Raw genomic sequence first — 17,370 nt, forward strand, 5'->3', positions numbered from 1 at the left:
CTTTTAGTTCAAATGCAATCTAATTTTTAGACGGCCCCTTATAAGGTGGGAGGGTCTTCCATATAAACCGTCCAATGCACTTTCCAATTCCAATTCGGCCCAAAAAAAATACAAAGCCGCCGGTTTGAGTGTCTGGAATAGCATTTATCACACGTGAAGTTTTCTCAGAAACTCAAACAGCCATTTGAGTGGAGTGTTATTTAACCTAATTTGCCCAGTGTTGAGCCTTTTTCTTTATATGTCCTACCAACATAAAATTTTATGATTTTAAAATCCCATAGAATGAACTGAAAGGTATTTAATGCTTAATTTTTAAGTGACTATTAACAGGTGAAAAGATTAAAGAACGTGATCTGTTTCATTTCATATCATATTCATATCATTTCTGGGGTACAAGTTAGGTTTAATTTTTGTTCACATGAATTACAAAATCCAAGAAATATTTTAAAAACTCAAAATTTTGTTTTTTGAACTTTCAGTACATCGCTGATGATCTTTGAATGAAAATTTGGATTTTTCCGTACAAGCCTCATTACTAATTCAAAACACGTTTTTGTAATTCAGGACTTAATCAATCGCTTCCAAAATTGTTTTTGCTATTTTTAGCTGTAAAAACAACCAAACAAAGTTATTGGAGGTATACGAATTTATAAATTTGAAATTCCGAAACAAATATTGCAGCGGAATTATGTACAACAATGAGGCAGGAGGAGATTGAGAGAACCAATTGTGGCACGATCCACGATTTCTGGTTAAGTATGAATCATTATTTTTTTTCAAAATCATGGTGTTAAAATTGTTTGACAAACGTTTCGTATAGAAAACTGGTACGAAAAATGTTTTGTTTTGACGTAAAACCTTATTTGCCGTAGAAGGAGTGTTAAGGTTTTTGTTAACAATTAGCACAAATACCGCGCGAAAAAAACAAGAAAAATTAAAACTGTCGTAAGATAAACACTTACCAGCAGAAAATATCACAAAAGCCTAATTTCATCAGAAAACATTCCGAATTACAAGATTCAGTATTATTTTTGAGGAAAAGTTGAAAAACAGCTGAAATATCGACAATTTAAGTCATGCTGTGCAACAATGGGTTAGGGGACAACGATTGGCAAATCACCCTATTCTTGGTATCCCCGGCGCACACTTTTTTCAGTCAGGATATTGCTCAGTTTTCCCACTTATATGTACATCTGTACACTGCGTGTACATCGTATTTCTGTATTTTGGGTGGCTGCATCCTCCTCCTTTAATTTCCGCTTCTATTTGACCCAATACTTCTCTTTTGAAAGAACCTGAGGCCAAATTGGTGGATTCAGCTGTTTCGAAATTTACCAAATTTGATTATTTTTGTGCCACTAAAAACGTATATTTTTAAACTAAAAAAAACAGCGAAAACCAAATTTTTTGTTTCGAAAATTGTATATTTTTTTCCCCAGGAGCAGTTTATTTTTTATTTACATAGTATACCGTCTCACGACATAACTTGACGAACATAATTCCTATAATTCACTCGGTCCATGGCAACCGTTCTCCAATTTCTCGGGCACCCCACGTTCGCCAGATCACGCTCCACTTGGTCTAACCACCTCGCTCGTTGCGCCCCCGCTCGTCTTGTTCCTACCGGATTCGTAGCGAACACCTGTTTTGCAGGACAGTTCCCCAGGAGCAGGGTCTCTGCAAATCATTAGATTTTTTACAAAACAACCAGCAAATATTTACATGAATTAATCTGCTAGAGACATTGCAACGGGCGAACATGTTTTAGGATTCAACCGCTGTTATTTGTTTAAAATAGGGGTTTTCATGAGTTTTGTCGTCCATCGGAAATCATCTGTCTCATTTCTTCGATACCGGCGATACAGCTTACGAATTCTGAAACTAGTCAAAATTTGTTGTTTGAGGTATGATTTCAGTGACTCATATCTTGGCAACACTTTAAGCTTGTCGTCGAAACATTTGTGGGATATAACAGCGATCTACACTTGAGTTTTCGCTTAGTAAAAATTAAAAATTCTACTATAAGCCTTGACTACTCTGATTACCCTTAACGGTAGTTGTCGAATATGTGTTTCACTTCAACGCACGATTTAAGCTTTTTGGAGATTTTAAACAGTGTTTGTATACTTTCCAACACAAACTGTGGAAAAAATTTTATTTCTCTTTCCCTTGCTTCGTAAATATCTTAAAAACGCGTTAATTTCAAGATTAAAAAAAAAGTAGGTCAGATAGTACTTTTTACAGGAAACAAAACGCTGTCTTAAATTTTTTTATCCGATAACTAGAAAATTAGCTACCAGCAAAAAAAGTGTCCCATTTCTAAATTAACTAAGCTTTAGGTGATTGGCATTAAAAATTGATAAGTATTTTCGGCTTTAAAACTTCTTTGTTAGACAATTAAACTGAATGTTATACAATGCATTCAATTTCATCGTCCAACGAAGAAGTAAAAATTCAAAAATAATAACACGATCAAAAAAATTGAAAACCTCATACCCAACATTTTTATATATTACTTTTATATATATTAAAAAAGTTGATTCGATTTTTTAACATGTACCTATCTGTATCAAAGCATTTTGTTTGAACTGAGGAAAATATAAAATTCTGCTTATTCAAACTAAACATCTCAAGTTAACCACAAGTTCTAGCAGTTTGTGTTTTAAAGGACCGACTTTTTAAATTTCAAAAATTCAAATTTTTATTTTGAGCAGACTGCGCTCAAACATAATGTGTAAGAAGAAAAATCTAGATTCCTCAAACAACACAGTTTGAAAGGTTTTTGAATCTCCCTAACGTTGAGTTCACCGGTATGGAGTGGATTCGTTCACAGAGCAGTGCTGTTGCATATACAAAGTAAATATGCTGCCTAGAATCGGGCCCGATTCACGTTCACCGCAAAACCGGCTAGGATTTGCCGGGCAGCAGAGGCGCGTTAATACCTCGCGACGTCGATGCGCTGCTGACTAATAAAAAAACCGCTCGCACACAACACTTCGAGAGGCAGTTGGTAGGTTTGAATGAAAATTCATTAAAAGAGCATGCGCGCCACCCAGCACGGCCAGACGTTCTTGAAAGCTGCTACCTTACGGATATTCTACCGATTCTAGCTCTGGCTTCCAGCAATAAAGTACAAACAAAGTGTTTGTCTCGGTTTCGGAAATTGTGAAATATTTGCCTCCAGACCGGAAGCACCAATTGTGTCCCGTGATTCGGTGCGTGTGTTCCCCTTTTATTAACAATACGCGCGCGATCTGTAGCGTTCAGCGTAAAGTGGTGCGTAAAGTGATTGCCCTTGGTTATCAGAGCGTCGATTCAGTTGTTCTGTAGCCAAACTTCCGAGCATTTTGGGTATCCTTTCCAATCGCTTCAACGTCTCAAAAGCGTGGGTGCGTCACAGCATTTGCGGAAACGGCGAATAAAAAAAAAAATTAAAGTGAACCATAACACAATCAGTTAGTGCTCCGTTAACTCCCCGCAAAAGCTAAAGTGTCGTACGTGATCGTGTTTACGTGATTTTTGGTTGATTCGTTAGAACCCATTTCGTGAACAAAATGTGGAAGTCAATTGCCGGTGCGTTCCTGCTGATGGCGTCCGTTGCGATGGCCCAAGATGCTCGTAAGTATCTTACTGAATCGATCAATGAATGCATGGTTGATGATTATGCCAGATACACCTTTTGCCAGTTTTGTCGTTAAGCGTGTTCTCACTCAGGGGGTGCAAATGACATCCGCCTTTCCGATAATTGTACGGTTGCTCATTAACTCGCGATCGATTAATTCGAGGAAAACCAGAACATGCAAATGAGGGGCGTTTACGCGAGATTACATAGTAACCCTTTTGGCAATGGAACTGTGCAGCTTGTTACGAAACTTTGCGAGTATTTAGTTGCGAGGATATCCATTTTGCACCCGGAAGTACATGTTATGCTTTCATTGCTTTGTGAGCCACTTTTAAAAGTGATTGATATCTACTTTTTATGGAAAAAAATTGTATGAACATCAGTTTGTCGAATTTTTTCTCAGCATTTCTCTTGAGAGCTTTCATTTCGTTGTATGAAACAAAATGTAAAAAAAAGGTTCCATACAACAAAGTACAGAAATTAACATACACAAGCTGCAATATTTGTTGTCTGGATAACACATGCTAGACGTGAAAAACAAATTTGAAAGTTGCTTTCCTAACTTTTGCCGTTCGTTTTCTTTGAATTCATAAAATGTTTCATACGACGTTATGAAAGCGAGCGGAAGATTTCATCACGTTTAAAATTTTCTTGGTTTTAGTTTCTAAGATTTTTTTTTACTTTTTTAGTCGTTCAGATACTTAACCCTTAAAGATTTTAAAGATAATTTCGACTTTAAGTATCACCCTATCGATATTAATTTAACTAAAACTGGTTAGATTCGATTTGAATTGATTTAACTGATTTTTTTCTACTTAAACTTTATGAAGTATTTTTTTGTTTTGCAATTTTTAAAATTATTAAAGAAGTTTTCTTCTGTGACTGTTTTTCGGAATATCAGTCTTTATTTTATTGAAACGTAAATTTTCACGAAAAATTATGTAATAATTCTCTAAGGAAGGTGTATCAAAACGTAGGATCAATCATTTCAAGAAAATAAAGGTAAAAAATGTTGACTCAAAACACTATTTTTCAATACCATAATTGATATATTATAGAAGGTTGAGTAAGTGGTGAGAAAAACTGAGTTTAGTGAGTTCAAAGAACTTCAAATATTTCATAACAAATGTTTGAAAAAAAAACTGTGTTGTCTGATTACATAGCCTAGAACGTTTATTTGTCTGGGATTTTGACACTATCGTGTTATTCGTCCTTTGAATTGCCAAGCACAAAAAACCATCGATTAATGAACAGTAAAGGGTCAAAATTGAGACATATTTGAAGTAAAACTTGAATTTTTGAAATTTTTTTTAACAACACTACTGACTTTTGAGCAAAACTGGCTTTGGGCTCAGCACCCAGAAATGTCCGATTAACGAGCGTGTCATTTAAAAAGCGTCCGATTAACGGACGAGAACTGTACTGTGAATCATCCATTCGACCTCTCTAAAAATCTTATATTTTTTTTATTTTGATATTATTACAAAATGAAATATCAAGTAAAAAAGAACCTAGAAGAAAAAATGTCCAATTTTTTTTTAAACAGTTCGTGCTTTTAATACAGTTTTTTTTTCGAATGATTAAGCATAATTTTATTTTTTTTTCAAATTTTTGTCATCCAAATCCTATTGTGATTCTTCAATTCCTCCAACCAGGAGTAGCAAAATCAGTCATAAAATAGAATGTAAAAATAATTTATTTGGAGACCATTTCATATCCAATTCCTCCACAATTTGTATTGCATTATTTTTTAAAGCATATTATAAGAATCAATATATTTGCTTTGAATTTGTTTTTTAACTATAAAAATCAACGGGTTTTTTCAATGAAGATTAACATTAACGAGTTTTATGATTTCAAACGTTTGTGTTTGATTTTGATACTATTCCTGTCACAAATACCAACTTGTGTTCAATCTAGATGGTGAATTTCATTTAAGGCCCTTGGAGCCAAAGGGTTATAAGTGCATGGAAAAGTATTTCGAGAAAACAGACTTTTAAGTTGTTGTGTTTGGCAATTTTTCTTATATTTTTCGAATTTTTTTATTTTGTTTTGGAACGTAGAAGTTATAAACAATTCTAAAAGTCTGAAAAAATCACCAAACAAAGTTTGAGATAAGAAGAATCGTTTGGCATCATTAACTCAAAATCGACCAGTTTGTCACTTATACCCATTTGGCTCAGAGGGCCTCATTAATTAATTTATTTTGGTAATCGAAATAAAATATTTTCCTCTAAACAACTTTTTAAAATATTCATTAGAGTTTCACAATTCAGAAGCTCGATGTTTTCTAAAGAATAAGCGACAAGTTATTACTGATTTGATTTTTGCTAAACCCAAAATAGACAAAAAATGATTTCTTAATTGTTCTTTTCTTGCTTTTTGCATACAATTTTGTTTTTGAATATTCTACTTAACGATTTTTGTTTTTTTGTAGAATGTTCTGGAATCGCCCATTAAATGTTATCTTGAACAAGCAAACCTAATGGGAAGTCGTTAAAGACATTAATCGCATAGTTTACAGCTGTGGATATGTTTTTGATGATATGTTAAACAAACTGAAATTTAAAATTTTTTTCCTCTACTTAGAAGTTATTTGTTGTTTCCCCTCCAAAGTCACTGTACGCCTGAAAAAATGATGCAACTTTAATGGCTGTTAAAATTTTAATGATATACAGTGCATTGCGTTGATTATTTGTAAAACATTTTAACTGTCATTTTTCAATTAAACATTTGTTCAAAATATGATTTGGTTAAAAAACACTGATGAAGAATCAGCATTCAGTTGGAAGTAAAGGTGGGCAGAATAATTTAGTTTTGAATAATCCTCATCAAGGTATATGAAGAACATATACTTAGATATAAAGCTTAGTTCATTTAGAAATGAGACAGTTACGAATTCGTGTATCTCAAAATTCGTTTGATCGAAATACTTTCTATGAAGAAAATCAAGGTAACTCTTTGAAGATCCATGAATAAATAAAAAAAAAATTATCGTTTTTTGTTAGATTTTTTTTTTACTTTATTCTTGGTTTTTCCCATCGGCCGGCGCAAACTTTTTTCAGTCATGATAATAATCAGTTTTTCCGACTTATACTTCGTCTTATCTGTATTTTAGGAAGCCTCCTTCAATTTCTGCAACTTTTCGGTCCAATACTTCTCTTTCAAACGAAACTGATCGCAATTTTGTGGATACAGTTGTTTCGAAAATATCAAAACTTGATTATTTTTGTCCCACTTATAAGCGTTTTAGGGTAAGTGAGCCCTATTTTGACATGGTCCTTTTCTTGGCATGTCAACATGTCTTTTCATGTTTTTCAGGTCCAAATTGAACTAAAAAAATTTGAATATATTTTAATTGCGAAGAGAATAATTTGTTTCAAATCTGTGCAAACCGAATTTTTTGATTGTTTGTACTTTATTAAAGTAGTTAATTTTTTTCGATCTGCATTCAAGGCAATTATGTTGAAAATTACCGTATGAAAATCAGATGAACTCACCTTTCTAGTGCAACTATTAAATTCACATGTGATTTCAAATGCGGACATTCATTTGAAAAATTTACAATAAATACTCATGCCTACAGTTAAACTCGCAAAAAATCAAAAAATACTAGAAAAACAAAAGAATGCATATTTCTTTAGGTTTTGAATAAAAATTTAAAACTAACTTTGTTCCTTTTCTTGGCATGCAACTTCAATCGAAATACACCACCAGTGTTGGAAGCTGGAAAAAATACATGTTCATTAAAGATTTATTTTTGGCTGATGTTTTCCCTAAAAATTCATCTAAAACTACGCACAAATGTTTTCATACTAATTGGGTTGTATGGTAAGACCGTTTCTATCAACTTAAGCTTCGAAATAAGTTGGAGAACATAAGTGATTCGACTAACTAAAAAGCATATCCAAGCATTTAAAATGCAAAAATCGCTTTTTGGGAACCATGAATCGAAGGTACATTGGTATGCGTGCGAACAGCATTTGCATTGCAGTCTGCCAAGCAAATGCCACGTGGTCTCCTACAGAACACAGTGGTTCGAAATAAAAAAAACTAAGTGAAATTAAGCAACTCACAAGACTTAAGATGTTTTTCTTATCTAAAAACTGTTAGATCGATGGCAATTTATGACTTTAGTATATAAAATACATAATTAATTTAGTTATGGAATCGTTTTCTATTGCTTGAGAACCATATACTCAGATTTAATTTTTTTGAATTTTGTTATAATTTTTTTTTCTTGGAAACAGAAGTTGGAAGTTCAGGAAAATATCGTTTTCTTTCCAATCATTTCTTAAAATATTAGTCGAATTAAAAAAAATGTTTTAGTAAGGTTTACATTCTAACATCTATTTGACGTGTCAAACCACTGCGCAACGCCCCGGGCATTCGAGATGGCTCTGGCTAGAAGCTCATAATCTCAGCTAACAAATTCAAAAGGGCAAAATTTTAAAATTTCAATCAAGGAATTTTTCAATTTCTTACTTTATGAAGCCAAACTCCACAATATAAAGATAGTTGTTTCGTAGTGAAAATAACCCTATGTGTCGCAATCGCAAGTCTCCTAGGGTATTTTACTATCCACTTATGGTCTATAAAAACTCAAAAAAATAATTTAAACAATGATTTATAAATGACAACTCATCATGATGCGCAGAACCATAGAAGTGTCGTAAATGAATCTGTCGTTAGGCTAAGCATTCCTGAGTTTGTCCAGTTAGCATTCAAGTCAGGAAATTCTCCAAAAAAACTGAGAAATCTAAGCAATTTTTCCAATATTTGGAAAAATCTAATCGATGAGAATAGTTTAAAATAAGATAATTCAATTCAACGTTACAATACCACTTTCACAACAACCACGTTTAAGTCGTTTTTTAATAATTCGTTTATTTGACACGGCTCAAACCTTTCAATATTACTCCCGTTCAAATTGTATTTGATTTTAATTTTGATGAAATTGTCTCAAAAAACTTTGCAAAAATGATGAACTGTGAAATCTCTTTAAAAAATATCGAGAAATGTGAATCAAACGGGGCCAGATACGGATATTTTACCTCAATATTGTGGCAGCTGGACCACACCAACTTTTTTTTAAACTCTACGTTGAAAACCTGGGCTAGTCTAGATAAGCCCATGCCATCTGAAATACTTTGCTTAGATTGATTGGCTTTATTCAGATTTTATCAGTACTTCATAAGTAACTTACTGTATACAAATTGGAGAATTTTGTTTGAAGTGTCTGGTTTAAAAAGTTTGCTTACAAAATATGTTAGTTTAGATTTCATCAAAGGAATTTAATGTTCTTTAAAAAAAGAAAGTTCAAATCACTCGCGGACATAATTCGTTTCTTAATCGGTCCCCCTGATGAAGGTTTGGTTATCATTCATAAACCAATGATTCTTGTTCACACACAATTATTCTGAAACAACCTCAGGTGTTTATAATCATTACTTTGTTCAAATGAGTAAAAAGTTTAAAGTTTTAAAAATTGAAAAAAAAATTGCGGAAATTTTGGACTTCCGACTTTTTGAAATGGAAGCTTATTTTGTGCTTCCCTTCCAACCCAATTTCATCAATGTTACTTTATTTGATACAATGTATTATGAGTTTGATTTTGAAGAAAACATTTTGAAACAAAAGATTTATTCTTTGAACTAAAAAAATACTATGAATCAAAGAATTTGTTTTCATTTCAAAGGTAAAAAATTCTTTGAAATGGAGGAAAACAGATTAGAAACAAAAGATTTTTTATTTGTCCCAAAATCAAAGTGATTTTCCTTTGTTTGGCGACTGAAAAAAAAAGGAAAATTCCGTTGTCCTGAAAAACTTTGTCGCTGCTTTTAGTAATCACATTTAACCCATTGGGAAATGAGTAGTTTCCTGTTTAGGAAATCCTAGTGTGCAAATAGCTAACGCTTATGTAGAAAGTAGTTATTTAAGGACTTGACGAATGATTACGTTTAAAGATTAACTCTATTCCACCACTGAAACCTGCGTTGTAACTCAGTTTTCAACAAGTTTTTATAAATGTTATTTTATTCATTGTCATCAAAATTTATAAAATAATGGATTCTTGTTCTAACTACTTCTTTGCTATTTACACAAATACCATTACTTACATTACTGCATTAACATCTCAACAACACGGAAGATACGCTTTCCAGTTAAACGTCCTAACGTTCACAGAATATTTTTTAATACATCGTTTGTCAAAGTTCAGATTCATTGCGAACAATAAAGAGGATATAAAAATATAAAAGCTCTTAATTTGTATACAAAATATTTGCTCTTGATAAAACAGTGATCGAAATACCAATGGGTGAGGTCGTGATGCCACAGTTTTAATTTTTTTATTCTATAAATTTAACAATTTCAAAGTCTACTTTTCCAGTTAAAAATATAACAATTTATATAATGCTTGAAGTGATGTTTGGGAACCCAAGTAACCAGAATTATCTTAAAAGGGTTTCATAGAAGCTTAATCAGCTCTCATTTGTGTCTGAAGAGAATGCTACTCAGCCCAAAATTTAAGTTCTTAAAGCTACTTTCAAGTTCGTTTAGGTGGCTGAAGGCTACTCAGCTTCTAACAGAATGTCAAAAAAATATCCGGTTGACAGATTGCTCTGACAACCAGATGACAGATTACTAGGTTGCTGGTCTATCATGGTCTATCTCATTGATTTAAATTATATTGTTTTGATTACAAAAGCTTTTTACGCCTAGAGAATTGAACCACTGTTCTGTAGGTTGCAATGAAATTCACGAGCCTCTAGACCAATCCAGCAATGTTCATTGCCACTGTAATAATAAGTATTTAAACTTAATGTCATTTGAGATGATTGAATGGATTGGTCAATAGATTGTACCTTCTTTCGTTTAAAGGACCTTCAGTACACCATATAAATAATACAACTTAAATTCTCATCATCAACAATTTATTCGAATATTGTAATGTCAGGGGATCGTATCACGGGTAAATCTTTCGGGTTAAAACACCAACACACGACGCGTTACTTTACTAACAACAACCGTTTATTGAATCTCCAAATTTAGGAAAAAGGAACTTTATTTTACACGCGTTCTTATATAAAAAATACTTTTATTGTTCTGCTTGTGACCGGTTAGAATGCTGTTCGTTCGAAATCTAATTCTTAAGTGAATAACCGGAAATTACAAAATGTGCTTAATGCCGCGCAAACTATTGTGCATCGAGATGCGTTTTTCTAAGCAGGGCTGGACTGCAGTTTTCTAAGTAGGAGATGGATTCTGCTTAACGCAGTCAAGTTCAAATTCAAATTCATACAAATTAAAGCTAGAACCTATCATTCCGGCCACCTGAAATGCATATTTCACTACTAATACCTAGCCAGAATACAAATCAAATTATTTCCAATATAAAAAAACTAAACTCACGGCTTCTCAATCAATCAACATTGATGTCACCTAGTGCGGGGGCGGCTGTCGATGACTCCTCCTCGTCCATCGTAGGTAACGGACACAGCTTGACCACAGCACGCTTGAAGATAGCACCAGTGGGTGTGCGGACGGTCACCACCCGTGTCACACCGTCAGCTCCAGGATGTAGTTCCATGATGCGCACGAGAGGCCAGCGCACGGGGGGTAACAGATCATCTTGAAGAATCATCACCTGACCGATTTTCAGATTCACTTGCTGCGGATTGGTAGTAGATTGCCTTTGCAGCTCTTTGAGGTATTCTGTCTGCCAGTGATACCAAAACAGCTGCTGCTTCTGTTGGATGACCTGATAGCGATTCTTCAGCCGGTTCTCAGGTACGTCCTTCAGGTCGGGATGTGGAATGGCTTGCAGTTGAGAGCCAATCAAAAAGTGGCTTGGAGTGATGGCTTCGAAATCGTTGGGGTCTTCAGACAAAGGAGCCAACGGTCTCGAGTTCATTGCTCCCTCGATTTGCGACAAAATCGTCACTAGGTCCTCGTACAGTAGAGAGGTGCTGCCTAACTGACGAACCAAATGTTTTTTCGCAACCTTCACGGCGGCTTCCCACAGGCCGCCAAAGTTGGGTGCACGCGGGGGGATCATTTTCCATTGTATGCCCTCGGTTGCGAGAGCGGTAGCGATACGATCGGTTTCCTTAGGGCTCGAGAACATTTCGTAGAGAGCGTGTAGCTCGTTTCGAGCTCCAACAAAATTTGTGGCATTGTCGGAGTAAATGTATTGGGGTTTGCCACGTCTGGCCACGAAACGTTGTAGAGCAGAGAGAAATGAGGCTGTGGATAGGTCCCCCACAAGCTCAATGTGAACTGCTTTTGTGGTAAAGCAGACAAATATGGCAATATAGGCTTTGGTGGGAGCAGATTTACGGTTCGGGGACTTAACGAACACCGGGCCACAATAGTCAATGCCTGTTGATGCGAAGGGACGACTTGGGGTAACTCGGGCAAGGGGTATTTGGCCAATTGGTTGCTTGAGAGGATTAGGGTTTGCTCGAGTACAACGAAAACAGGTTCGAATTACGCTGCGCACAGCTCTTCTCCCATTTGTGGGCCAATATTCATTACGAACTACACCCAGAGTAAGCGCTATTCCTCCGTGAACCAATTTGTTGTGAAATGACAACAAAAGCATTCGAGTGAAACGGTGGAATCCGGGAAGCAGGATTTGGTGTTTGGTGCTAAAGGTTTCCATGGACAATTTGAGCCGGCCACCGACTCGGATTATTCCCGATGCATCAACAAAAGGGTTTAATAAACGCAGGGCGGATTTTTTCGATACCTATTTCCCTTTTCGTAGTAAGTTCAACTCGGTGTGGTAACATTCAGCTTGAACTAATTTTACCAGGCAGTCTCTGGCAGATTCGAGTTCAGTGGGAGTGAGGGTTAGAGTGGATTCTTTGAGTTCTTTTCTCGCCTTCCGAGAAACTCGCAAACAATAAGCAGTCGTACGGAGCAAACGATTGTACGAGAATGATCGAGTAAACAAAGGGTTAAGTGGTGGTGGATTTTGGATTAGCAAGGTGGTGGTTTTGTGCTCAGTGTCTCCATCAATATTAGTGGTTCTCGGGATCTTCAACTTCGGCCAATATTCCTCTCCCCTTCCCAACCAATCTGGTTCATCGGTCCATAGTTTGCAGGTCAGAAGCTGGTGCACAGTTAAGCCTCTGGAGACAACATCAGCTGGGTTGTTTACTCCGGGAACATGCTGCCATGATGCGTTCTCCGTTAGGATGTGGATGTCTGCGACCCGATTAGCTACAAAGGTTTTCCAGGTTTGTGATGGTGCTCGTAGCCAATAAATAACAACCATCGAATCGGTCCAGTAGTAGATGGGTGCAGATTTCAGGTCCAGTGTGTCAACAACTCTCGTTGTTAAGCGAGCGCCTAGCTGAGCAGCGCAGAGTTCAAGTCTCGGGATGATGCGTTTCTGAAGCGGTGCTACTCGGGATTTCGCCACCAGTAAGACCACCTTCACTTCCCCGTTGGCCTTCTCCGTCCGAGCGTAGATGCAGGCTCCATAAGCTGATTCGGAGGCGTCCGTAAAACAATGTAGCTGCACCTCCCCCCTGTCAAAGGCAAACCGCGGGATCCGAAACTCAGCTAGCGATGACAAGTCCTTTACAAAATCTTCCCACCTAGTTCGGATTTCATTTGGGACTTCCTCATTCCACTCGATGGACATCAACCAAAGTTGCTGGATTAATATTTTCGCACGTACAACGACGGGGGCAATTAATCCCAAGGGGTCATAAAGTTGGGCAATTACGGAAAGAATTCGATTTTTGGTAATCTTTCCGTCGGTTGTGAATGGGGCAAATTTGAAACAAAATAAATCATGCTCGGGTTCCCAGGAAATTCCCAAGACTTTTACCACCTCTCCAGGTTCGGGGTTTTCAGTGCTAGGATGGGCTAGGTTTTCTGGTGGTACTCCTTCCAAAACTTCAGGAAAATTAGAGCACCATTTCCTCAAGGAAAATCCTCCACGGCTCATCAGTTCGTCCATCTCCTTACGCAGTTGGATTGCTGTAGATATGGTTTCTTCACTCCGTACAAAATCATCCATGTAAAAATCTCGCTTCACAGAGGCTGCGGCGAGAGGAAAAGAAGCACCTTCATCATCCGCAAGTTGCTGAAGTGTGCGGGTAGCCAAGAACGAGGATGGGCCCAAACCGTATGTCACTGTTGTCATCTCATATTTCGTAATCGGGTCGTTCGGGCTGAATCTCCACAACAAACGCAGAAGGGGTCGGTCATCGGGGTGAAGAACGATTTGCCTATACATCTTCTCTATGTCAGCCAACAATACCACCAAATTTTTGCGAAAGCGGAGTAAGATGTCGAAGAGCTCATCTTGGATGACAGGGCCTACTCGGAGCGAATCGTTGAGAGAGAATCCAGTGCTTGTTTTTGCCGAAGCGTTGTAAACACTGCGTACCTTTGTAGTGGTGCTGGATTCTTTCAACACGGCATGGTGAGGAAGATAGCATACAACAGTAGGTTCTGGGTCGTCAACAGGTACCTCTCGCATGTGTCCCAGTTGGATGAATTCGGCCATAAATGCATGGTACCTTTCTTTAAGGATGGGATTTTTGTCCAATTTTCTTTCCAAGCTGACGAGACGGGATTTAGCGTTGGAAAAAGACTCGCCTATCATCAATTCAAATCCTTCCTTCTTCGGATATTTTACAGAATAACGACCAGTGGAATCACGGCTTACCGTTTCCTTGAAGAAGTCTTCACAATATTGATCATTGGGTGAAAGGGTGGGTTTGGAATTTTCAAATTCGTCTATTTTCCAGAATTTTTCAATATTCTCGTTTAGGGTTTCCAAAATAGACGGACAACAAACCAGAGCTTGGGGCATGGGATCTAAGGGCACTGTTCCTGAAACAAGCCATCCGAACCTACTTTCAACTAAGGTTAGGGATTGTGTGCCAATTTGCAACCGGCCACCCTGGAGGATTGCATAGAAGTGTTCGGCACCTATTATCAGGTCTACCTTTCGTGAGATGTTGTATTCGGGATCAGCAAGTGTGATGTCGTTCGGTATCTGCCAGTTTGCAGTAGTAATGGTTACAGCAGGTAGATCAGCAGTCAGCTTTTTGAGCACCAAACAATTCAGGGGAATAGAGAAGTCATCAACTCTCGATCTCACTTCGGTGGTCACGGAGCAAACTGCTCGAATGGGAGATTCACCAATACCGAGGATGGGTTGGTCAATACGATGACGAAGCAATCTTAGTTTCTGACAAAGGCGGTCACTCATGAGACTGCTTTGCGATCCACTGTCTAGCAGAGCTCGGGCCAGATGCTCATTTCCATATCCATCTAGCACCTTGACGACGACGGTCGATAAGAAAACGTTCATGCCACGGGATTCTGTGGCGGAGTTTGACGAGATCACTTCAGGATTTTTTGCCACTGTTGAGGATTCGTTGGCTTTCGGAGGATTCTGGGCTGTTCGGATTTGTGAGCCGCTGGAATTTGGATTGTTGTTCGATACTGGTGCATCGAACCCGGGATGCAATAAAGAGTGGTGGCGTTTTTGACAATGCTTGCAGGAGAAGTTGGATTGACAATTCCGGGCGAAGTGGTTTCCCCTGAAGCAATTGCTACAAATCCGCTTCAAGTTAACCAGGTTCAATCGATCTTTAAGCTGCATCTTTTCAAACACCGGACATCTCACCAAAGGATGATAATCGCGGCAAGCTAGGCATTCAGGTTGGGACCGTTCCACTGCAGTGTAGGAGTTGATTTTCGACGATGTAGGATTTTGGGGTTTAGTTTGCCTGACAGGGAGATTGTGCTTTGCTTGGGAAGAAGAAGTGGACAGCTCAGCCGAAATGTGAAGGGATTCTAAAGTCCGGATTTTACGGGTTAGTACTTCGATGAGGTTTTCATACGTTGGTTCGTGATTAGCAGAGACAAATTCTTCCCATTCCTTCAGGGTGTAATCGTCGATTCGAGAGCACAGTAGTTGAACCAAGAGACTGCCCCAATGCGCGGTTGGTTCATTTAGTTGGTTGAGTATTTTGACATGCCGTTGGAAATCCTCTACAACAGCACGTAAACCAGCAGCGGATTTTCCCGAGACCTTCGAGTGGACAATTAGAGCTTGCAAGTGTTTCTTTTTTAATAAGTATGTATTGGAGTAGCGGTTAAGAAGTGCTTCCCAAGCTACCGCGTAGTTGTTTGCGGTGATGGTTAAGGATTCAATGAGTTTTAGCGCGTCACCTCGCAAAGCAGATCGGAGGTACTGAAACTTTTGGATGCATGGGATTTCTGGCGACGAGTGAATCAGTGATGAAAAGGAATCGCGAAACGTTAACCATTCATTCAGATCACCGTCAAATTTAGGCAATTCGATAGTGGGGAGTTTCACACCGGTTACATGAGCAATTGCTGGAGCACCTTGTTGGTTTAATGGATTGGTTGAGATTGGAGGAAGGGGAGGAACCTTGCTTACGAGACCACCTTTTACCCTAAAGTACTGCTCTTCCACCCTTGCCCTTACCTTCGCATTAGCCGCAGCAAATTTTGGTTCATCGTCGTACGTTTCATATTCTCCTTGGATCGCTTCGAAAGTTTCCATCAGGTTATCAAGTCGGGCCAGACGTATCGCTACCTCGTTCATGTCTCGCTCCTCATCGTAATTCGTCAGGAAGTCTTGGATGCGCTGTATGGAATCCAGGATGTTTTTCCGTTTCAGCTCCTTTGCCTTCATCTTCTTCTCCGCCATGATGAGGTTAGGTTTAGAGTAGTGCAGGAACGGCTAAAATAAACGGAAGACCCAGGAAGCACCTTTCGGATGACGATACAGGGTTGGAATGGCACTCACCTGTGCCCATTCAAAAATAGGCCTTTGGTTTTATTAAAAAGCAGGAACTCTCGAACAACTGAATGGGATGACTTCCAAGTAGGATGGTCACGGGTAGGGTGTCTCAAATTCCAGTGGATGGTTAGGATTGAAATCCGATATTGGATGTGGATTTCCGTTCTTCCAGGATTTTCCCCAGGATAATTGTAGGTTAGGAACAGCAACTGTCACTTCAGGATAGTATACCACAACGGCAATAGCACCGGTATAGCAAAACGGATCGGTGATCCTCAGCAGGAACACGTGGAATTCTGTATTGGGCAAAAGAAGACCCAGGAAGTACCTCTCAAGAAAATAAAATTCGTTGGACAGATACTCACATGGAGCCTGTCTTAAACAGGCCTTGTACTTTTTGAGCAGGTACTGCTATCTGGGTTGTTGGATGGGATTGGGATTATCGTCGTGGTTGATCCAATGGTACACCCGTGATCCTGGTCACGGCACCAAAAATGTAATGTCAGGGGATCGTATCACGGGTAAATCTTTCGGGTTAAAACACCAACACACGACGCGTTACTTTACTAACAACAACCGTTTATTGAATCTCCAAATTTAGGAAAAAGGAACTTTATTTTACACGCGTTCTTATATAAAAAATACTTTTATTGTTCTGCTTGTGACCGGTTAGAATGCTGTTCGTTCGAAATCTAATTCTTAAGTGAATAACCGGAAATTACAAAATGTGCTTAATGCCGCGCAAACTATTGTGCATCGAGATGCGTTTTTCTAAGCAGGGCTGGACTGCAGTTTTCTAAGTAGGAGATGGATTCTGCTTAACGCAGTCAAGTTCAAATTCAAATTCATACAAATTAAAGCTAGAACCTATCAAATATCTTAACAATAATAAGAAAAATTCGAATTTTTTTTTTGAATTTCATTTGTAAATATCAGTACAGAT

The 17,370-nt window shown here is 37.9% G+C and overlaps 1 protein-coding gene across 1 annotated transcript in view; it reads left to right on the forward strand.

The window, feature by feature from the left end:
* The first annotated feature begins 3,061 nt into the window (after positions 1-3,061).
* The window catches only part of LOC129757021 (uncharacterized), a 62,592-nt gene continuing 48,283 nt past the window's right edge, over positions 3,062-17,370 (forward strand). The window contains exon 1 of the mRNA XM_055754106.1: positions 3,062-3,618. Coding sequence (XP_055610081.1) covers positions 3,555-3,618 — 64 coding nt within the window. The 5' untranslated portion in view covers positions 3,062-3,554. The remainder of the gene's footprint in view (positions 3,619-17,370) is intronic.

Source organism: Uranotaenia lowii, chromosome 3 (assembly GCF_029784155.1).
Source record: "Uranotaenia lowii strain MFRU-FL chromosome 3, ASM2978415v1, whole genome shotgun sequence".
Lineage (NCBI taxonomy): Eukaryota > Metazoa > Arthropoda > Insecta > Diptera > Culicidae > Uranotaenia > Uranotaenia lowii.